At 51.9% G+C, this 23,418-nt stretch overlaps 1 protein-coding gene across 1 annotated transcript in view; it reads left to right on the plus strand.

The window, feature by feature from the left end:
• Positions 1-23,418, plus strand: part of BTBD16 (BTB domain containing 16) — a 46,140-nt gene that overhangs the window by 710 nt on the left and 22,012 nt on the right. The window contains exons 2-7 of the mRNA XM_032609279.1: positions 5,680-5,753; positions 7,638-7,781; positions 11,094-11,183; positions 12,240-12,354; positions 17,216-17,285; positions 18,072-18,202. Of these exons, the coding sequence (XP_032465170.1) occupies positions 5,680-5,753; positions 7,638-7,781; positions 11,094-11,183; positions 12,240-12,354; positions 17,216-17,285; positions 18,072-18,202 (624 nt within the window). The remainder of the gene's footprint in view (positions 1-5,679; positions 5,754-7,637; positions 7,782-11,093; positions 11,184-12,239; positions 12,355-17,215; positions 17,286-18,071; positions 18,203-23,418) is intronic.

Here is a 23,418-nt window from a genome sequence, read left to right on the forward strand (position 1 = left end):
CACATCTGCCTTATGAGCGCTCCGTCTGACCTGCCTGAGCATTTCCCTGAGTGTGGGCTGTGCCCTGGGCAGCACCTGGCACGGAAGAGCTCCTGGCTCCATGTTTGCTGAGCGAGGAGCCACATCTTCCCTTTCCAGGCCCACCGGCCAGCCCTGCTCGGTTGCCTCCCACCCCACAGATGACTATACCACACACGTGGGAATAAACCAAAACCCATCTGGGTTTGGTCTCTAAATTCTCTGATGACCCCCGCTTAGAAAAAATTGAGTGCTGTGAGTTGCAGTTTTTGGCATTGGTTACTCATAGCCTTAAACAATTTTGAACTTATTTTATATTTTGTTTGGTTAGAGCCCTGAAGAATCTTAGAGTTCGTTGTGCTCCTTAGCATCAGGGCCAGGCCGGGCAAGCAGGCGCAGGAGCTGGGCCTGGGAATATAGGCAGACTGATCCAGAAACCTGAGGAGGGAGGCTGGGCTTGCAGGGGCAGACGTCTTCAGGACTTGGTTTGCAGAATCGCTGAGCTAGGCTGGGGGTGGTGGCCTGAGGGGTGATGGCCATTGGTGCTGGGCTTTTGGGCCATTAAATGTAGTCTATTTGACAGGGTTGGAATTCCTTCTCCTCCATTTACTAGTTCTGTGACCTTCAGCCAGTGGCTTAATCTCTCTGAGCCTCAGTTTCCTCATCTGTGAAATGGTGACAATAGCATCTCCCCTGAAGAGTGACCTTCAATCAGGCAGTACATTAAAAATGATTAGTGCTGTTCCTGGCAAATAGTAGGTGCTCAATAAACACAGCTATTATCTTTCTAGCCTAAGCAGCAGTCTTAGTTATTGATCCTGGTGGTTTCATTTGGGGGAGTGTCAGCCCTGTGCTCTGCCAGCCAATGACCCCATATGTCACTCTGCCTCTTAGCACTTTCTCCAAATCAAAACATCTTGCCTCAGACACAGCAGATGCAGGGACTGGTCTGGGCGCTCTCTTCCCAGGAGAAGCTTTGCAGATCTGCCTCTCTCCTTGGTGATGCTGGGAAGCTGGGGGTCGGGAGGCAGGCTGAGGGCAGGTAGGCACTCAGGACGGCCGATCACTCGTGTATATCAGCGGTCAGCCGACCCAGGCTCAGCTCATCTGGGCAGTTTGGTGCTCCACAAGCCTCTTGTCCTCTTCCTGAGACAGTGGGCTAGCCTGGGCATGTCCTTGTCTTGGTACCGGCAGAGGGCAAGAGGGCGGGCCCGGTTGCTCACCATGTCCACTCAGCCAAGGCAAGTCACATGGCCAAAGTCAAAGTCAAGGGGCAGGAAATACACACCAACTCTCTTGGGAGAAACTTTGGAGCCCTGCAGGACAAGGGCGTGTAATTGGAGCCATGGATACAGTCTACTACAGTGCGGGAGGAGCTGATTTTCTTTAATAAACACAAAATTTTTTCTTTATTTTCACAATGGGGATTTATTCCATGTGATTGTGAGAAACATAAACTTGGAAAGCATAACAAAAGTTTAATTTACGTAATAAAACCAAGGGCTTATTCCTGGTAACCCTTCTGTACTTTCAGACTTGTCAGCTAACAAGGTCGATGGTAGGGGTGGGGGTGTCTGGAATTGTACCTGCGACACACACACGGGCACCTTCCCCGTAGCTCTCTGGCTGCCCAACCAGCAAGACTGTTCTTGCCGATGACGCTGTTATTGTTGCTTGTTCCACTTGGGAGCGCTGTTGACTTTGATGGGAGCTGGACCCATCTATATTTTACTAGTTCTGTGAAGCGTCACTGGCCGTGGAAAGCTGAGTTAACTAGCTCTGAGCTTCCCATTTATTTCAGATATGTCATTGTGCTTCTCATATGTCAATGCCCCAGGTTCTGCCCAGCTAGCCAGTACTTCTGGTTGTGTCTGTGGGTCTCCATGACGCTGTGAGCTTTTGGCTCCAGAACTCAGAGATGCTATAGAGGAACCTCAGGTTCCTGGTCTTCGTCATGCTTCCTTCCACTGGGACTGGGGTGTGGAGTATGGGGAGAAGGGGCCTGAGAGATGAGGAAATGCTAACCACCTTGCAAACCAACCTAACCTTTTCGTGCCTTAGTTTCTTTATCTGCAGACTGGGGATGCTGTCTTACAGAGTTGCCATGAGAATTATATGACATAATTCATTGAGAGCTTAGAACGGTATCTGGCAAATAAATACCCAATTAACATGTGTCATTCAGTGTCCCTGGAGTTCTCTGGTACGTGTGGACACAGCTAACATATGAACCCAAAGATCCAGGATGGAGGAGTGTGGCTGAGGAAGGAGGCTCTAGGGCAGAGGTCCCCACCCCCCGGGCCACCGGTCTGTGGCCTGTTAGGACACCCCCCCCCCAACCCCCGCCGCCCCCCCCCCCCCCCCCCCCCGGGCTGCACAGCAGGAGGTGAGCAGCAGGCAAGCAAGCGGAGCTCCCTCCGTATTTACAGCCGCTCCCCATGGCTCACATTACCGCCTGAGCTCCGCCTGCTGTCAGATCAGCGGCGGCGTTCGATTCTCATAGGAGCGCGAACCCTGCTGTGAACTGCGCATGCGAGGGATCTAGGTTGCGCGCTCCTTGTGAGAATCTAACGCCTGATGATCTGAGGTGGAGCTGAGGCGGTGACGCTAGCGCTGGGGAGCGGCTGCAAATACAGATCATCATTAGCTGAGAGGTTTGACTGCACGGAGACCATAACGAATCAATGGCTTGCAGACACATCAAAACCCCATCAGCGAGCGGCAAGTGACAAGCTGCATCTTACGGAGTAGACCGGACACAAGCCACACACTTCAGGTGTCACTGTCTCCCGTCACCGCCAGGTGGGACCATCTAGTTGCAGGAAAACAGGCTCAGGGCTCCCACTGGTTCTGCATTATGGTGGATTGTATAATTATTTCATTATCTATTACAAGGTAATAATAATAGAAATAAAGTACACAGTAAATGTAATGCACGTGGATCATCCCGAAACCATCCCCCCAGCCCTGGTCCGTGGAAAGATTGTCTTCCACGAAACCTGTCCCTGGTGCCAAAGAGGTTGGGGACCGCTGATCTAGGGGGCTTGGGCCCTAGGAAAAGGTGACCCTGCCTCATGATTTTTCCCATTCTGACGGCAGTGCCAAGTCCACTGTGAGGTTGGAAGGAGGTCATGCTAAGAGGCAAGGATGCAAAGAAGGGACCCCTAGATTTTCATCAGAGAGCAGTTTCAGGAGAGCTGGGACCGGAGACCCATGACCCACGGTGTAGAGCTCATAGGAGAACAGAGTGTCTGCTCCGTGCCAGGCATCCCGAGCATTAGCTCTTTTACTCCCCCAGTGACTTCCACGTGGTCCTCATTTCCCTCCTACAGAGGAAAGAACCAAGACCCAGAGGCAGGCCCAAGGTCTGCATGACTCTTCCCGGTAAACCACATTGGAGCTTTGCATGTTGAAGGTATCAAGTCGAAAGCCCTTTGTTTCGATGGTCTGCTGCAGGAAGTCCATATGTCCATGAGAAACTTATGGACTTTCCCTTTTACCCTCTGTTTCCCCATCAAGGTCGTGAGCCCCAGACTAACGGCACGTTCCCAGCATCCCCACTTTATCCCAGGCCACTTGGTCCCACAGGGTGAAGAGGACAGCTCCCAGATGCCATGTGTTGCATTAGCTTTTCCAATGGTCCTGAAATGAGCCTCAGCTTTGGGAGCTACAGAGTCCACAGGATACATGGTATATCTTGGCAAGCGGCCAATACACCAGGAGGAGGCAATGTGGTTACTTGTGTTGCCCGGCATCTCCTGGCTCAACTGATGACGGTGAGGTTTGTGAGGGTAGTTGAGGTCATGGCTGTTGCCCCAACAGGACAGAGTCTGTCGTTCCATTTTAAGGTCACAGTCTGAACTCCTGACCTTAGTCAGCTCTGTCCAGATGTGTGACCCAAGCCACCAGGGGGATTGAGTCTGGCTTGGGTCAGGTCCACTGCTCCTGTGGGATAAACAACTCAAGCGCCCACAACCTTCCTGAGGCTGAGTCACTTGTAATCACCATCTCTGCTTGGAAAGCGCAGCATGTGGTCAGTATTATTCTGGACACAGGCTCTCCGACCCAAGCCCTCCTGCATACACTCTGGCCCATAAGGATTTCTGGCATCACTGGAAAACAGCATGGCAAATGTGACAGTGGCTGGTGTGGTCAAGTGTCCCCTGGCTGGTTGGCTTTCTTGGGATGACTGTCTTCAAGCTGTGAATATGTGACTCCAGTTTTGTTTCAGTTCCTTGCTTAGCAGGGTGAATATAGTGTTTATGGGAAAGCGTCTTATCTTTGTCATCATCCAAGCATTGATATTTATCGAGCACTTGCATGATGGCTGTGCTAGGGCTGCCGGGGTAAATGAATGCCGACTCTGTGGGGTGCAGAGCCTGGTGCAGAGGGCCCATGAGGAAACGGGTGACCAGAAGACGCTGGGGAAGGAGTTTTAACAGGGGCAATCCCAGGGCGGGCTGGGGAGGGCCGCCAGCCCAGCCTCCCCAGAGGAAACAACAACTAAGCTTATCTGGAAGGATGCGTAGGAGGTCATCCAGTGAAAAGGTGAGGGAGCTGCGTGTCCAAGAGATTGGAAGCAAGAGGTGATGGTTCAGGCTGTTGAAAAGGGCTGGAGCAGGGAGTGTAGAGGGATGAGATTGCAGAGACAGGCAGAAGCCTGCTAGCCATGTGAGGGAGGTTGGCTTTCCCCCAGGAGCACTGGGGAGACAAGGAAGGATTCTCCGCAGGGGAGAGGCAAGACCAGATTTGCATTTCAGGTGGCTCCTCAGGCTGCAGTGTGAGGTGTGCATCAGAGGGGACCACATGGAGGCCCGGAGACTGGCAGTGACTGGGGGCAGAAAATGGTGGCTTGGATGAAGGTGATAGCAATGAGGGCAAGGATTCACCCAAGGAGAGATGGATGCATTCAAAAGGCATTTCATTAGATCTGGGCAAGCGATCAGGTGAGGCAGCATTCAGGATGCTGGTCTGGGCAACTGGAGGCTGGTGATGCCATTTCCAGGCAGAGGATTGGGGCTCAGTTCAGGGTAGATTCTTTTTTTTTGGCCATACTGCAGGGCTTGCAGGATCTCAGTCCCCTGACCAGGGATTCAACCCAGGGCCACGGCAGTGAAAGCCCAGACTCCTAGCCACTAGACCACCAGGAAACTCCCTCAGAGTAGATTCTGTGTTTAGATTGTGGGCACACTGAGACTGGGACATGCATGACCCTAACCAGAAGTTTTGCTGAGTTAACTTTCCAGACATGCCAGGACTCTCTCTCCCTTTCTCCAGCAGTTATTTATTGAGTACCTACTATATGCTAGGCACTGTTATTTATTGAGTGCCTACTATATGCTAGGCACTGTTTTAGACACTAAATGACAAAGAGGTGTCATTTAGGCAGCCAGATGTAGCCTCAAATACCTCCTTGGTAAGATCTACCCGCAAACTGAAAACAGGAATTAATGTTTTGAGCCGGTCATCAGACAGAGCTTACAGTTTGTCGAATTGGCAGACGCATAGTGACCTGAGGAAACTGTCCCAAAGGGAGAGATACGATAAGACTGATTCATTTATGCTTTAGGGATGCTTACACTGGAATCATACATGTTGCAGATGAAGAAAAAAAAATGTCAGTATTAACGCCTGGATTTTTTGTTTGTATTTTTTCTCGAGGTTATGCGTTTCGCAGATTCAGGAAAATTTCCCTGAGAATTTGAAGAACAAGGCCGTCCAAAGCGGGGAGGCAGGTGAGTTCTTGTCACCAATGGATTCGTCAGAATGTTGCTGACCTCAGGGGTGGCTTATGGTCTTTATGGAAGGAAAACCAGACCAGAGGCCTGGTCACTAGTCTGTAAGTTCTGTTCCTGCCCCCACTGCACAGTGTCCCTCGTGCAATAGGTGACTGTAAATATTTCCCAAATGCACACTGGATGAAACTGCCTGGCAAACACATTTTCATATGCTAATGGCCATGATAAATACAGACCTGCCGACGTTAATAAATAGGCTTTGGCTTGGAAGACTCAGCAGAAGCCCATCAGGCCCGGGGCAGCTGTTCTGTGTCCCTCTGGGCTTTAATCAGTCGTGACTTGGATGTCCACCTCTGCACTCATCCAAGAAGACTTATCTGAGGTAGCGTGAGGAGTCAGACCGTCCAGCTGGGAAAGGCTCACTGAGCCCCACGAGGAGCCTGGCCAGGTCAGCTTCTTGATGGCACGTTTTCGGATAAACCCCACCCCACGGTGTGGCTGTCTGAGGTCAGAGCCAGCCTCCTTCCCTGGCAGAGACTAATCGCCCGTCGGCTCTGGTTGACGGTGGGAGCAGGGGGGCAGAAGCAGTGTGAGGCTGCCTCCGGGCTCAGGAGAAAGAGTTCCAGACTGGTTGTGATGTCTGCCCTGCACTGCCATCCTGAAAGCGGAAGGGGGCGCGGGGGACACACTTTATCCGCAATTCTGCCCTTGCCTAAAATCGCCATTACGGGGCAAGATTCCTTTTAATCCGGCATAGCCAGACTGTCACCTGAGGTGACCGGAGATTTGAGATGAAAACCCAGGTTCTCAACTCCCAGCACCAAACAATATCATAAAGTGGGTGAATGACGATGATAATAACAGGAGAGGAAACAGGTACCCAAAGTCATGCAGTCAAAAGAATAGCAAAGCCAAGAAATACGTAGATGGGGCTAGTGAACCTCGAGGTTCTGTCCAGCGCTGGGATTTAGGGTTCGGGGGGAATCACCCCGAGCATGGCTCCCTTCCCCCCAGCTCTGTGCAAATTCAGGGGTCCAGCCTGCAGAGCCCCCCTTGCCCATAGCCTCTCATGTCTCACCTGGATCCTCCATCTACCTTCCTATTCAAGTCTCTTCTTTTTTTCTTATCATCTGTGCCACCCCGGGTGAGACTCCCCAGCATAAAGTCCTTTACAGTTTGCAAGGAACCCTCCTCACACTGTAATCCCATTTCATGCCTGTGAGCTGGGCTTTCTGACGATCTCCATTCCCTCGAGAAAAGCAATGCTGATGAGAACCCGGCTCCCTGGTGGTGGGGTTTTTTCTATGACATTCAGGTGGGTAATAATTAGACACTAACAGCCCAGGTAGCAATTTTGCTCCCCAGAGGACATTTGGCAATGTCTGGAGACATTTTGGGTTGTCACAGCTCCTGGGTGGGGCGGGTGATACTGGCATCCAGTGGGTGGAGGCCAGGGATGCTGCTAAACATCCTACAGCACAGGACAGACCCCTCCACAGAGAGTTATCTGGCTCCAGATATGAACAGTGCCAAGGCTAAGAAACACTGCAGTGGGGGAGGCAAGGTGAGGCCCCCTCCAAGAGTGTCGCAGCCAGCGTCCCTGCCCCACGAAGCTTTTTCCAGTCCCCAGGTTGGAGGGCAGCTTGTGTGCCTCTGCAGCTCTGGGGGACGTGTACCGCTTTCTAAGTTACCTTGTGCCCATCGTATCCGCTTGGGAGCCAGGAAGCCCCCCGTGGCTGGTACTTCGTTCCTAGCGAAGCCGCCTGCCCACTCGTTTGCCCGATAACGGGATGGACAGAGAGTACGTGGGAGAAAGAGTGAAAGCATCTTCAGGTCGGGGTGTCGTTAAAATGTTTGCTCAGCATCCTTTCCTCTCCTCAGGTGTGATTCTCGAATGCCTCGGCTTCAGATGGGAGCTCCATCAGCCCCAGCTTTTTCAGTCCGAGACCCTGACCAAGCTTTACATGATGGCCCTGGCCCGGGGCAACGCAAACCCTGAGAAGGAGCTGGAGAAGCTTCTGCAAGGTACGTTCTCACCCAGAGCAGGACCCCCAAGGGCTCTCTGGTTAGAGAGGCCCCAGCTTGGCGTTCGGTTATCTGTTTGGGGACCACGGTCACTCTGGCAGTTAAGACCAAGGCTCATGTTGTGTGATCTCATTACAGGATTAACCTCAGCCTTCTCAGCTATAAAATGGGATAATGGTTCTTATTGTGTTTCCTTGTGGAGGAGGTAACAGGTGTGAAGTTCTAGAACAACGCCTGGCACATAGTGAGTAGTCAGTAAATGTCAGTTCTGTTCTCATAATAACCCATTCTTGTCCACCGGCTATGAGGGAGGCCCTCCCTACTTCTTTGAGAAGAGAAAGTGGGTTGTGTTGAGGCTTCTGATGGGCTTTCTAGAAAGATCGCATAGTTCTGACATCTGTGGCTTGTTTGGCTCTAAGTGCTGGTTGGAGGTTTACAAGTGTACATCAATTTCACTTTTTCTTTTCCTTTTCTTTCTCTTTTCTTAACGCCACCTCATACCCGAAAGTATTTAGGTCACGTCTTTCTTTTTCTCTTTTTTGAACCCTAATAATCCCCAGCTGCCCCTTATCTGTCCCATAAGTTCCTCTCCTGCAGCCTTGCCAACTTCTTCTCAGGTAATATAGTTGGCATCGCCTCCGGACAACTCATAAGCAGGTGCCATGGAAAATTCAAGGTCTCCCAAGCAGCCAGCATGCCAGTCGGGATGGGATTGCATTTCCAGGACGTGGCAGTAAAGCTCTGACATTCTGGAGCCAGACGGGCTGCTGGAGCCCCCAGTCGGGAGACGGAGCCTGGCTGCCTGCCGGCATCTTCCCGGCCACAAAGCCTCTGACTCAGCCCTTCCCGGCCAAGCTGGGAGCCAAGAGCAGGCCGTGGCGTCCCCACAGAGCTGTAACAGCCTTCACACATATGATCTTCCTGAGCCTTTGTCCCAGTGTCTTCAAACCTGGGACTGAGCTCTTTCTCCCATGGCCCCTATGCCCAGATCACAGCCCTTCCTGGGCAACCAGTGGAAGGCCACTGGGGTTCAGACAGTGAGTACAATGAAAATCAAGAGAATATGGAAGGGAAAAATGGAGTTGTTATGTTTTTCGTGAGTCTAGAATGGTCCCACTCAGATTTGGCCCTCCTAAAACAGCTGCTGTAATCCAAGCCCCCTGCTGGAGGCTGGGCCCGGCTGGGGGACGTCAGGTCACGTGCAGGAGTGAAACCTCAGTGCCTGGGCTGTCACAGCTTCCCGGGGTCTCCCCTGCAAGCACCACCAACTGCGTCAGACCCTGGGACTCGTGTCTCCAAGGCTTTCAGTGGGGACGGTCCCAGCCCTTCACGTGCCTTCGATGATGGTTTCTATACGCATCTCACAGTTACTGCTTTTCTATTCCTGAGAACGTGAGCATCCTTCTCCGGGAGTTAGCAGCAGAGGAAGTTTCTGACCAAGCCCTGGAGTGGTGGGTGCCGAGGAGACACAGCTCCCCTGGGGCAACCCTGTGCTGGCCACACGGGGCTGTCCCAGCCACTCACGTTCACGTTCATTCCACCCAGAGTCCAGGATCAGCGGAACCACAGCAGCATGTGTTTATTCTCTAGGAGGACCCGAAAGCAAACGACCCTCTCTTACTAAAAACAAACCACTTCGGGGGCACCCCAGACGCGTATGATCAAATTATCACTTGCCTATCAGATTGCGAAGTTTTACTTACAGAAACTGTCTTCCACGTACTCTGACCTAGCCGATAAGGTTCCTTCTTCCCTTCAAGAGATGTTCAGTACTTAACTTGTGCCAGGCATTGTGCTAGGAACTTAATGTCGGGGGGTGGGGGACAGACGAGCCTGCCTGAAGTGATGATAAAGCATGAGAAATCGTGTGATACGTGATGACCCTAACGATGCCTCATGAACACCCGCTACGTGTCAGGCACTTGCCAGCATCCGCTTGTTTACTGCCCCCAGTGGGGGTGAGTGACAGAATGGAGCGGGCAGAGGGGAGGCTGTGCAGATATCCAGGGGAGGAAAGTGAGCCAGAGCCAGGAACAGGGCCTGGCACTTAGTAGGTGCTCAATAAACACTGGCCGAACGCGAGCCTGAACAGAGCCAGGTGCTGAGAACGTGGTGAGGGAAGGCTCGGCGGCCTTGTTTGCCTGAGGGAAGTGGACCTTTGTTCTCTTTTTTCTGCATTCTTTGTAGCTGCAAATTGTGACATACTTTGGGCTCCTGACTCGTGTCGCTTGCGTGACCTGGCAGCCTGAGCTCGCTGGCCACGGAATCCATTCATCCATCGATTCGGCCAATACTTACTGAGCACCAGTGTGTGCAAGACTGTGCGGGGCCTGGGGTGGGATGGCAGGTTCACCGTCCAGTGTGCCTGCCCGGCCGATCATAAACCAACAGATACTCGGTGTCTTGGCAGGTGATTGGTCCAGGAGGGAACATAAAGCCAGTTTGGGGGGAGGTGGTGGTGTGGAGCTCCCTTCCATAGCAGAGGGTCAGGCGGGCCCCTGATGGGGAAGACAGGGAGCTCCACAAATCTCCTGGGCAACAAACCACGAAGAGGCAGGTTTGGGACCTGGTGAACTGGAGACTAGTGGGAGGGTCTTGGGGCCGCTGGAGGGGCTCTGGCTTCGTGCCAAAGGCACGGGACGCCCGCTGGAGACCTGAGGGCACCGTGTGTCTTAACTCACATTTCAGAGTAACTCTGAGTGGATTGTGGAGGCTGGCGGTGATGCGGGCTGCCCCTCTGCTTCCCCCTGGAAGCCCTCCGTGGCGGGGGTCCTTTGTTTGGAGCTCCGTCGGGCAAAGTCTCAGGAGCCGCTGGGAGGACACCTTGGTCCCACACTCATCCTTCAGCTAATGGTCCTTTTGCGCTCTCGCCTGGTGCCCGGTCTGAGCTGGGTGCTCAGGGCGCAGAGGTGATGGAGGCCCACCCCTGGCCCTCTCGCTGCTCACAGCCTAAGGAGAGGAAGTGGGGAGGGAGGGAGAGGAGGGGGAGGGGGTCTGTATCAGTGTGAGCATCAGTGTCCCGGTCTTGCAGTCACAATGGCTGTGTCAGATCGTCGGGGAAGCTGGCCCAGGGGGGACACGAGAACTCTCTGTACTATTTTTGTAACTCCTTGTGAGTCTTCAACTATTTCAAAATAAATAATCATTTCATCAGTGCATCCACTAAACCAACAAGCAAACAAAGATGAACAAAATACAGCGTGATCCACGCCAAGATCACGCTGTGCGAGTAGTTGTGGGGCCTCACGCTGTACCTGCACGGGTCACTGTGGCTGTCACACCTGTGCGTCCTCGTCCTGTTCCCTTCGCTAGCTCAGCTGCCCGGGAAGATGAAAGAACAACGCCCTGTAAGGAAGATGATCGTTTCCTTGAAGATCAATGACCCTCTGGTCACCGAAGCTGGTAACGTGCACCTGTCCTCGAATTCTGAGAGTGTCGTTGAACAAACTGCCTCTCAGATTTGAAAAACAAACAAAACACCCCAAAGTGGAGGCACACAGTGTTCAGTGCTTCCTTATTAAAAAGAGCTGAGCAGCGCAGGGCGGAGGGGAAGGAGGCTGGCACAATGTGTGGAAGTAAAAGAAGGGGGACTTCTGCTAAAGAGAGGTCCCCGTCCTTGTAAAGAGGAGTGAGGAATGCAGAGGAGGGAGGAAGAGGCAGGCTACCCAGACAGACCCAGGGAAGATGTCACTGCTTTTCTGGGCACAGATGCCCAGCGAAGCCCTCAGGCCCACCCTTGTCCGTAGGCAACACTGACCCACCCCTTCCCACCAGGGCCCCTCCCTGGCTGGCTGCTGACAGCAGAGACCTCCCCCAGGGGCCTCCCTTGGGCTCAGCCCCTCCCCATCCCATCCCGGCCACCTAGACACACCTGTTAACAGGTGTGAATGCACCGTGCTGTCATGTGCCATCAGGAAATTATCCACATAATAATTATCCACACCAGCTGTCCTCGGAGCCCATGGGACTGCACTACAGCGCTGCTGGGGATCAGGTAGAACTCGGAATAGGCTGGGCCCACGGACTGGCAAATTGATCCTGGCTCGTCCCGGGAGTCCTTAACCTTGTTGAAGAGCCCAGACTCTGGGGAAAACCCGCTGTGACGATGTCATCTCCAGAGAACACAAAACACACCTCATGCATACAGCATTGTGCACGCCTTGGGGTGGCCAGCTCCCGGCACAGGCCACAGGCCCCCAGTTAGGACAGAACCCCTGAGGCACAGGCTCGGGACAGGCTCACAGAAGATTCTTTCACAGGAGCTCCATCCTCAACTCCTTTGGGGGGCTGGGAGCCCAGGCAGCATCTGCGCCCAGGTCAGAGCCGTTGCGTTTTGTCTAATGCGTCCCTGACCCCCAGCTCAGGGACCCTCATCCAGCAGGGAGGGCGCCTGTGCGTGAGGGATGCGGGGCTGCAGAGCCCCACGCTGACGGCTGGCCCTCGATGCTGCCTCCCCAGCCTTCGCCATGGCCCTGCAGAATCTCTACCTGCGCGATGTAAGGGTGAGCGTGGACGACGTGCTGGGCGTGCTGGCTGCAGCCCACATTCTTCAGTTCCGCAGCCTGTTCCAAAGGTAAGGAACCGTGGCAAGGCGCGGCCAGGGCCAGCCCCAGGTGGGATCCAAAGGGGCCCTCCCGGCCCAGCTCATGGAGCAGGCCTCTTCCGCGGGCTGGGACATCTGGGGTTTCTTCGCATAGAACACAAGTTTGAGTCGGCCATCAATGCTGATGGAAGGTAAATGAACCAAATGGAAAAGCACTGATGGGATTCATTTTTCTAGAGTATTCTGTCCCTTCTCTTAGGCTTTTTCAGGGATGTGTGCTTACTGCACTCACGTCCTGAGCACAGAGGTGGTATCTTATCGCTGTTCGAGTTCCAAACTCCTGACGCAATTCAACAGAGAGGAGATTTAGGGCAGGGATGCTCTGCCTGGCTTGTTTCACCACCCTAAGCCTCAGTTTCTTCATTTGAGGGAATGAATGAATGAATAAATGAGTGAACGAACGTCCCATCTTAGCGCAGAGAGGACAGCAGATGCTCTCTAAAAGGCAGGGGCAGGATGTCTTCCAGGGGCCCTGCAGGTCTCAGCTCACTTTCTGTAGAATCCATGCAGCCACGTTCAATCCCAGAGAGGTTTCTGAGTTGGTACCGCATTCCTGGGGGCACCTGAAATGACTCGGGCCAGATCCTCAGTCTGGAGCATCTCGAAGCCTCGCTGGGGATGCAGATGCCCTGTGAACCCAGGGACGCAGGCTTCCAGAGGCCTGGACGTGGCCACAGAAGACACGCGGAGGGGACCAGTCTTGAAAAGGCCCTCCGGTGTGTCGGCCTGGCCAGACTGTGGGGTGGGTGGCTGGCTGTGAGAGATGGGAGGCCCGCCGTCACAGGCAGGGACAGGTCGTGTAGCATCTCGGGGAGAACCCAGGAGTCTGGCCTTGACCCTGCAGGTGATGGGATAAAGTCTGGGTTTTCCTGAGAATCCCCACTCCCCTTCCATTGTGTGTCACATGACTTCAGCTCCGCGTAACCTTGTGGCTGATAATCACTACTAAATCACAGCCTCTGCGTGCATTTCTGAGCAGCTATTTCCTGGTGCTGTGCAGCAAGAGAACTCTGGCCCCAAACCTGGAAGGCCAGCTTCCCTCTTGGAGTGGGGCATCTGGCCACCTTCTGTCTGTGAGCCTCAGCTGCCCTACGGGGAGGCCCAGATTCAAAGCCCCATCTTCCTTCCGGAACCGTAGCCCTGGCTTATCTGGGGTGGGACCGAGAATGGCAGATTCCTCATTTCCTTCCTCCTTCACATGCCTTGTCATGAATGCCGGAACAGGGAGGGCTCTGGATACCGAGCCAAGCCTATCATTCCACGGATGAGCAAACCTAGGCTGCCTGGGGCTGATGGGCCCTGCCCGAGATGCTACAGATAACTGTGGTGGGGCTGGAATCCGAGGCCGGAGCCAGGCGGGTCTGGCACACAGCTGGGCTGGGTCTCGCCTGCCTTTGAGAGGCTGATGGTACAGTTGGCAGGGGTGTGGCAGCACAAGCCTCAGTGTGTGTGTGTGTGTGTGTGTGTGTGTGTGTGAACAGAAATGCCCCGGATCACTCTGATAGCATCACAAATCCAGGTGCTGGATGGGATCCCAAAGGTCATCTTGGCTGAACCCCCAGCCAATGCAAAATCACCCAGATGGCTGCTTGAGTCTGAATCACGCACACTTGAGGCCGCCCACCTCTAGGGGATGAAGTGTGTGCGTGCGGGTTACACAGGGTGCTGTTTGTTAGACGCATGCATCAATGTCTGCTTTGGCACAACTGGGATCATGGTTGTTGGTTGTTGCCTGCACACACACACACGAAAACACACACACACACACTCACACACACACACACACACACACACACACACACACACACAACCTCCCTGAGGGTCACTTGGGTCCCTCCAGGCTCACAGGGCTGAAAGGGCATTTCCTTCCATGCAGGGCTGAACTCCATCTGTGGGCAACTGCTTGGTGCCCTTAGAACTTCTGCAAGTGGAAATTCCCACCCTCCCTGAGCCCAGAAGCAAGTGGCCTGGGTGGCCCCAGGGCTTGCTTTGTGTCCTCCAGTCTGGGAAGCCCAGCCACTGTGAGTCTCACAGTGAGAAGGGGGGAGCACAGGTGAAGGTGCCAGCCTCCTGGAGCACTGATTTCTGTATCCCAACTTCAAACGCAGCTAATTCCGCCCGTGCGTCTCTACTGGCAAAAACCCACTCCTGAAGAACACCATGCCTGGTGAGGTATGGGACCTGAACCTCGCACACAGCCCCTTTCGCACCTGGTCTGCCCCTTGCTGATTGGTGAGCTCAGCTCACAGTGAGGCCAGGAGCCCCAGGAGGAGAGGAGTTTTGTCTGTACATGGCAGGTATTTCCAGAAACAGCCACAGAGGCTGGCACAGAGGAGACCCTCAGGGGATGGATTTATGCTGGGAGGGCTGCTTCCTGGCAGTCTCTAGTTTCAAGGGGAGAGTGTTGGGAGGAGGCAGAGGTACCAGGCAGAAGGAGGTCATGGAAATCAAAGCAGAGGGAGCATGTGAGGAGAAGCAATCAGGGAGACTTCCAAGAGGAGGTGGCACTTGAGCTGAGCCTGAAAGGATGCCAGTTGTCAAAGAGTGAGAGAGAAGAGGACTTCAGGCAGAGGAGAGCATAGAAACTGGAACGTGCTTGGCCACTAAAACCCAATGCAGCTGGAGTTGGGGAGGGGTGTGGAAAGATGAAGGGAAAGGTGGGTGGGGAAGTTAGCGGGAGTCCAGGTCATGCAGACCTCAAAGGCCATGTGAGCAGGTTCTACCTGGTTCTGCCAGCAGAGGAGAGCCTGAAGCTTGGGCGGGGAGAGTGACCAGAGCCCCTCTGTGTTTTTGGCTGAGACCTTCAGGATGCGGTGGGGACGCGGGAGGATGGTGTGGGCAGGGAGACCTGTGCAGAGGCCCGGATGAGAGAGAGGAGGGTCTGAACTAGGCAGGGGAAGTGGGAAGGGAGAGGAGGGGGCAGGTCTTCCAGGAGATGGTGAAGATGTAGAATTGACGGGACTCAGCAATCTCACCTGCCAGCGTGCCTGAGAGATGACAGCAGAGTCTGGTGTTTACCCAGCACAGGCTTTTCCAATACTCAGGACAATTCCTTATAATAGGTATGATCAGTCTCACTGTGGTGAAGGGGCCATCCTAGGATCCAAGGAGGGTGGGGCTTAAAGTGCCTTAACCATGTCCAGATTGTTTTTCATTCAGTATTTCTTGCCTTGTTCTAGTAAAAGTTTTTGGTGGCTTAAAAGAATACATAAGATAACAGGGCACAAATTGTTCAAAAAGAAAAGAAAAGAAAAAGGAGAAAGGAAAGCAAGGCTGGAGAAGCCAAAATTACATAACCAAACCTACACTCTATAAGTGGACAATACTTTTTACTGTGAGCTCCCTAGCAGCTAATATGAAAAGGGAAACCTGATCAATGACATTAGATAAAACAAAGAAACCAAAAACTGACTTGGGAGGTAGAACCCGGGGTGTCTTCATCAGATGACATTGAGTGATGTGATGGTCAATGTCCTCAACTATATCCACAGAGTAAAAGCAACGATAAAGTTAATAATGTTCCTTCTTGATATTGGCAAAGTCTTCACTTCAAAGTGCCACTGAGTAAAAGCTATTCTTCAGGGGTGTGGGTGTTGGTGGTAATGAGCTCCCCAGCTCTCTGCTGACCTGGCTTAATTGAAGAATACATTTCAGAATATGTGCAGGACTTACCAGATATCCTTTAAGCCTTTGTCCAAGAGCAACATGTATCTCAACTGAGTTTAGGATAACCATTGAGTAATAATGAGTTCAAGATTTTGCTTCTGTATGAGAGCTCAGTAGCTATTCTCTGGTGCCCTGTTTGATGACACGAACATGCCTTAAGAAAATTGTGCTGGAGACTAGTCTCAGCTGTGACAGGTGAGTCACTGAAACTCTCGCGCAGCATATCCACCCCACCACACACCCTGCCCGCCCCAGCTCATCTCCTAGTCTTACTCCCCTCACTGCACTGCATCTGGGATCTCCTTGATGTTCCTTCAAAGAACGGCCCCTGTCCCTGCCTCAGGGCCTTTGCACATCCTGTTTCCTCTTCTTGGAATGCTGGTCTCCCAATTCCTGGTCTGAACAGTTCTTTGTTCTCCTCCTTCAAGGTTTAAATGTCACTTTTCTGATCATGCCCCCACCAGGTCAGATTCCCCCTTTTTCACATTCCTATGGCACCTTGTTCTTTGACGTTTTAACCCTTAACACAACTGTGATAATGTGGTTACATGTCTAAATGTTTATTTAACATGTGTTGGGCCCACTGGCTTTATTCTTTGTAACCCAAGGGCCTCGCAGGGTGCCAGGCACACAGTACCTGCTCAGTAAATAGATGTTTGATGAGTAAGTGAAGCAAGTAAACGAGGCCTAGTCGTGAAAAGGACGGAGATTTTCATCAGAAACTTGCTTTTTGAGTCTACTCTCGTACAGAGAGGAACAGGACCGGAAGCCCCTCTACAGCTCCACAATGGTCTGTACAGGAAGAAAATACCTCCAGCAGGGGGACAAACAGGTGGTCACCCTGGCTAAAATTAAAACTCAGTAAGGCACGTTTAGGTGCTTAATCTCTAAACAGTAATACTTCTCCCTGGTGCCAAGGCTACGTTGTTTCCTTCAGAAGGATTTGACCTTAGGCCTCACCTCCCTCGGCCCAGAGCTCTTTGCAACAAGCCTTGCTGGTCTTGTCCTCTAGCCAGATGTCCACATGCCTAAAATGAGGCTCTTCTCCTTCCCTTCCCTGAAAGGTCTCTACTGCTGGCGCGGAGTTGAGGTAAAACCTCTGGGGCTGCCCACTTCCCTAAAAGCAGCCTGGGGGCCTCCAGGAACAGCAGTTGTCTCTCTGCAGGTGTGTGACCGTGATGATGAACGGACTGACGCCGAGCACCATCAAGAACTTCTACCTGGCCGGCTGCAAGGTGAGAGCAACCTGGACGGGGCACGCGGCACCTGGGGGGCCCTCAGGAGCACCCAGACTCTGGGATTTCATGCACCAGGCCCAGCTCCAAAAAATCTGATGGCACCAACCTAACAGTGCCAAGTGAACAATCTTTAAAAATCATTTTATGTTTAAAAGAATATTTTAACACTCCAAAAAGTAGAAAAGCTTTAATCTGGGGGGTGAGGGGGTGGGGAGGGGAAAGCCAGCGTTTCTTGCCAAAACAGCAGACGACATTCCAGGACATCTTGGTGGGGTTGAGGGAAATGTGTCGCCCCCTGGGCTCAGTCAGGGTGTCAGGGTTGGCAGTAAATGATGTAATCTAACACTCTGATTATCAGAGGAGAAAACTGAGACCCAAGGGGGGGGGCGGGGGGGGGGGCGTGTGTGATCAGTCACAGACCTCAGTTCAGAGATTTCAGCTTGCAAGCCCTGTGGTCAAACCACTTACCTAGCTGTGTGACCTCAGGCAAGAGCAGGAATTTTGGAGCCTCAGTTTTTCCCTCGGTAAAATAGGAATAATAATGAACCGACCTCATAGGGTAGCAGTGAGGATTGATTCGAATCAACCTAGTGCAGTGCCTTGAGCATAGCAAACACTCAGATAACGTGGGTTATCTGCTGCAATTTATGTTTTGAAGAAGCGCTTTGAGCAGGGCTGCAGCGCGGCCTTCCCGAGAGCATGCGTGTAGCATCGTCGCCTTCCAGCAGAGGGCGCTGAAAGTTCAGGGACTCCTTTCTCCATGCGCTTTTCTTGCCTTCGCAGTACAAGGAAGAGCCGCTCACCACTGCCTGCGAGAAGTGGATGGAGATGAACTTGGTCCCTCTGGTGGGGACAGAGATCCACCTCCGGAAAATCCCGCAGGAGCTGCTCCACAAAGTGCTGGGGTCCCCCAGGTGAGAGCTGGCTCCCAGCAAGCTGCCCCTGGGATGGGGGGAGGGAGGTGTTAGGGGGGCCTGCGCCCACACCCCTGCTGGACATGCCCAGTGTGCAGTGCCTTCTCCATCCCAAACGTCCCTCCCTCCTGGACAGCCTGGCCTCGGGGCGGGGGGGGGGGGGGGGTGCCCAAACGTGGGTACTGTGCTCGGGCATGGGGAGGGGTGCTATTCATCAGACAAGGAACCCTCGGGGTGCCCGCTGTCTCATTACCCACCTGGTAATTAATTAATTGCCTAAATAATTTTTTTAAACTCTGTCAATATTAAGACACATTTATTGTGGAAACTTTGGAAACCAGGGAAAAGGGAAAAAGGAAAAAGCTCTCACCCCGAAATCAGTTTCTATCTCCAGCCCTGAACAGCTCTAGACTCAGACATACCACTGCCGGTATGACCTCTCTGACAATTAAGGCTAAAACCCAACTCTTGGTGCCCTGCCCTTTACTGCACCCCCAGCCCAGTGTTCCTTGACGAGCTGCTCAAGCCCCTGGGAGACCACTTCATCCTCCCGCACAAGTGCAACCCATCTCTGTGGGCCTCTGCGTGGGCACCAGCCGGAGGCCAACCTTCCAGGTCTCTCATCTGAACCAGCACAGGGACCTCTACCTCAGGGTCTTGGTCTGCTCCTGACCCCCTTCCAGTCGCATCTTTAACCCAGGGGGCTTTGGCTCTGCCTATCCGGCTGCTCTGTGTTACCCATGTGGCAACCACAGGGCTTTCCTTAGACGCCGGCCAGCGCCTGGCCTTTTAGGTTATTTCCAGTGTTTCACTGATATAAATAGTACCTTCGTGACATCCTTCAACGTACATTTATTTTCATCTCATATTATTTTCCCACAGAGAATTCCTAAAAGTGAAATTACCAAGCCAAAAGGGCTTTGTTTTTATTAGTATTTTTAAAAATATTTTATTTGAAAATAACTTCAAACAAATTAGATAACAAGAAAAGTACAAAGAATATCTCAGTACCCTTTACCCTGCTTCGTTCAATCTCTGTCCTGTTTGCTTTATCATTTGCATCTGTGTGTGTATCTATTAACACACATTTTTTAACCCTTTGAGGGAAAGTTGCACATATCATGTTCCCTTACCCCTGAATGCTTCAATGTATATTTTCTAATAAAGAGAATTTTTCTGTTATAATCCCAGTGCAGTTAACAACTTCAGGAAATTTGACATCGACGTGATACCTTACACAATGTGATGCACTGTCCTTTATAGCATCTTTTTTCCTCCAATGGAGGATCAGGTTAGGAACATGTATTGCATTTAGTTGTTGTGTCTTTGGGGGACTTTTTAAAAGGTTCTTGATACCCACTGCCAAGTTACCAAGATGGTATTCCCTTTGGGTGAATTACAAAACTGAAGACAAAATTCTACGAAAAATTATGATGGTATATTAGGAAATAAATGTTTCCTCATGCATGTGTGGTGGAAAGCGTTCCGATTTCAGGAATTAGACCTGGAAGGATTTGTTCTCCTGTTGGTTTGAATTGACTCAGTAGCTGGCAATGCCCTCAGACTTACAGGGAAATGAGGTTGATAGAACAACGTTCTGGGTTCTGGTGTTGAAGGAGACCTCTAATCTCTGTATTATCTAAGAAGACCTCAGGAACTCGGGCCCCAAGAGCAATGCCAGGCCCTGACAGGGGGGAGCCGGGGGCTCCCAGGGTCATTTTGCCCTGCTCTCCATGGCTTTTCCACAAGCGCATTCTCCCCACCCTCCATGGAGCAAAGGTTGTGCAACCCTTGAAGAAATGATAAACATGACAGCCCTTAGACTTTTCATGACACTGTCCCTCCCTTGGAAAGCCTGAGCTGTCTCACCCCGGTAACATTTAACCAAGGAAGGGAAAAAGAATGTCTGACCACAACCAGAATGTTAGCGATGGGATACGCCCTAGAAAAGGCTGGCTGGGCAGGAAAAGAGGTCAAGAACATTACGTGTCAGGCGTCTAGACTCACAAGTTTGGGGAGACATGACTGATGTGGACACTGGGTCCTGCTCCTCTGGCTTCACCCCAGGAGCTGACTGTCTTCACAGACAGTGCCGGGCTACCTGGAGGGAGGGAAGAGCCTGTGAGGCCTCAGGCATTTCGTCAGCATGTGTGCCCCGGAGGGACCAGGCCCTCAGCTCCTGGACCTCATGCTGCCGTCTTGTCTTCCGAGGTGAACTCTCCTTGCCTGGTTGACGTCCAGCTGCCTTGAAGCTGGAGGGAGGTGGGGAACAGAGGGCATGGAAAGAGGGGCCTTGGGCCACACCCAGCGCCCGGGGAGATGGTTAGAAATTTACCAGGCTTCTCATCTTAGTGGCTGGTGGGCCTGACACCACGGACCACACCTGCTTAAGAAAGGAGCTTCGGGTGAATTAACTTTTACTGAGCACTTCTGGGTGTGTGCTGTGCTGTGTGCACTGTCCCTTTTAATCCCCACAGTGCTGTGCGGTAGGTACAATTATTGTCCCTAAGATAAGAGGGATGATAAAAGACAGGGCTAGGCTCGAGCTCAGGGCTCCGGTTTCCAAGGTCCAGGTCCCACCCTCACTGCTGCACCGTCTCCTCATTTGTAACAGAGGCCAGGTTTCCCAGCAAACAGAACTCAGCAAGCACTGGGTTGTCCTGGGAAGTCACATGGCCCCAGGGCATCTGTGTGGAAAGGCCAGCCGGGTGTCAGGGATGGAGAGTCCCTCAGCCCCACTTAGCGTAGACTGTGACCCATCCCTCGCTCCTGGTGCTTGGGTCTCTAAGCCTTTTGGGAACAACATCTGTCTCAGCAGATGCTTCAACTTCAAGGCCATTCACCTTCCCCATCCGAAGTCCCTTTGACCTCATCTTCCTTTGAGTTTCTTTCCATCTTGTAAATGACCTGTGGTAAAACACACAGTTTCCCTGACCTCCTGGGCCTCTGGTTTTCAGTCAGTTTTCTCCTTAACGGTCACCACTCGGTGACCCTGTTTCACTCACTCTAATATTATGAAAACTTCATTCTGAATTCTGTTTTTCTGGAAGCCAAGCTCCTTGTAGACTTAGGAGAATGGAGGACTCAGAGGGCTGTCTAGTTCTACCTGCACGAAAGGCTGCCCTGCAACCAGGGGGGCACGTGTCCCACCACCCCACCCCCAGACTTCCTGTCTGTGATGCAAAGAGTCTTGAGGGCTCAGGAATTCCCTGAGAAAAGCCACCGTGTCCTCCACGGCATTTGGAACACCACTGGGAAGCCCTCTCAAACAGTACTTCCTGCAGCTAATGCTTCTCTGGGTAATAACAGCAATACCTACCAATGATGAAGCACTTGGGGTGCACAGAACACGCAGAGTGGGTTTTCGGGTCTAATTCTTACGGCAACCCAGGCAGGTATTCCTCGTGTTTTCCCCTGCAGAATGGAGGTTATAGGACGTGAAAGGATTGCTCCTGCCATGCAGCAAGAGGGTTGGGAATTGAACCCAGGTCTGAGTGGCCTCAATGCCCGTGGTCATTACCAGCCTCCTGGTGTGCTCTGCTCCAGCCTTTCTTATTCCTTATTGATGGTCAAGATCAATAAGGACATGGAAGGTCATATTTTTGATTATAAAAAAAGTTACAGAGGTAGGAGGATAACGCAAAACACAATTGGACCCACCTCCCCAAATGAACAGATGGTCGCATTTTGTCGTAAGTTAAGAAATAAAACATGACCAGGAAAGCAGAAGTCCGCTGTGTGCTCCACCCCACTCCCCACCCAGCCCTATTCCCCTTCCTTCCTCTTGGCCTCCCTCCCTCCCTAAAGTGGAGGATTTGTGTGAATCCAGTCCACGAGATTATATTCTTGTTACATATGTGTACATGCGAAAATAATGCACAGTATGGTTTTGCAAAGGTTTAAATTTCAAATCAGCTTCCTCATAGTGATTGCAGTGATTGTGACCTCCTGCAACTTACTCTTTCACTAACATCACACGACGTGTTCTCGCCGTATTGATATGTATGTACCTAATTAGCATTTTAAATTTTAATTGTTGTACAGGGCTCTGGATGAATAGACAACAGTATTTTCATTCCCTTCCTAACGGCCTTTTGTTTTATTTTGCTTCATTTTTGTGATGACAGTCAGAGCTGCAGTGGACATCCTTGTTCATATTTTCTTGTTCACTTGGGCACGGCTTTCTCTATGGTCTGTGTTCAGAAGGAGCTCTTTATTGTTTATACACAGTTTTCTCAATAAAAATAGAGGACAATGTCCTGTTAAAGGCATTTTTACACCAGTTACATCCCAATGGCTACTTGTGAGCCCCAATAAGAACATGTAGAACAGCCCAGACGTTTGCCTGTGTTGGGGGGAAGTTTAGGATCTCTGTGAGTTCCGTCTTGATTCAGATCATCAGAGCTCTTAGGTAAATGAAAATATGTTTGAATGTCCTCAGCGTGATTATTTCCTGTAGGAACTAGTACTTTAGGGTACTAATACTTGGCCTAAAGACAGAGGGCTTTATTTCAATAATTACCCTTCATCATAAAAGGAAAACCAGGGTCCTGATTCATGGAGCTCCCAGTTACTCCCCTTGTGTTGGTAAGCTCCTCTTTGGTAAGATCTCAAAGAACTTTCTGGGCTTGAGGACCTCAAGCGTGGGTTCTGCACCAGAAGACACGTAGCTCCCCAGCCCAGCAGTGGTCGAAGAGTTCCTTGTGGGGACATCATACCAAGTGATTCTGTGATGTCTCCCCTCTTGGCTCACCGTTATTGCCCAGACAGTGACAAATTTGGTCACTGTCTGGCCAGAGTCAAAGCCCACGCATTGTAGGTGCCTAAAAAAAATAAGAGGAAAGAGACCATTCCACTGTGTCCAGAAATAGCGAGAGGGGCGGAAGAGTGACATTCCCATTGCTCTTTAGAGTCACGTTTTAGCTTGGCTTCCACCCACCATGACCACTAAAGTGGTGGTTGAAGAGGCTATGATATATTTTGAAGCCAGGGTGCATCTCCGTGGTCAGAGACAGAAAATATCAGTGGGTTTAAGAAACATTGAAATGATTCAGAGAAGCAAGTCGGCGGCGGCTCTTAGAGGAGCCATTTGGGAAACATCCTTTACAGAGCTGATTCCATGGAGAGCAGCACCCAGTTCTCCTTCTCCCTTCTTCCTGATGAGATGCCTCGTGCGGCTGCAGGCACAGTGTGGGCTCTGGAGCCAGGACCCAAAC

The sequence above is a fragment of the Phocoena sinus genome, chromosome 16 (assembly GCF_008692025.1).
Source record: "Phocoena sinus isolate mPhoSin1 chromosome 16, mPhoSin1.pri, whole genome shotgun sequence".
Lineage (NCBI taxonomy): Eukaryota > Metazoa > Chordata > Mammalia > Artiodactyla > Phocoenidae > Phocoena > Phocoena sinus.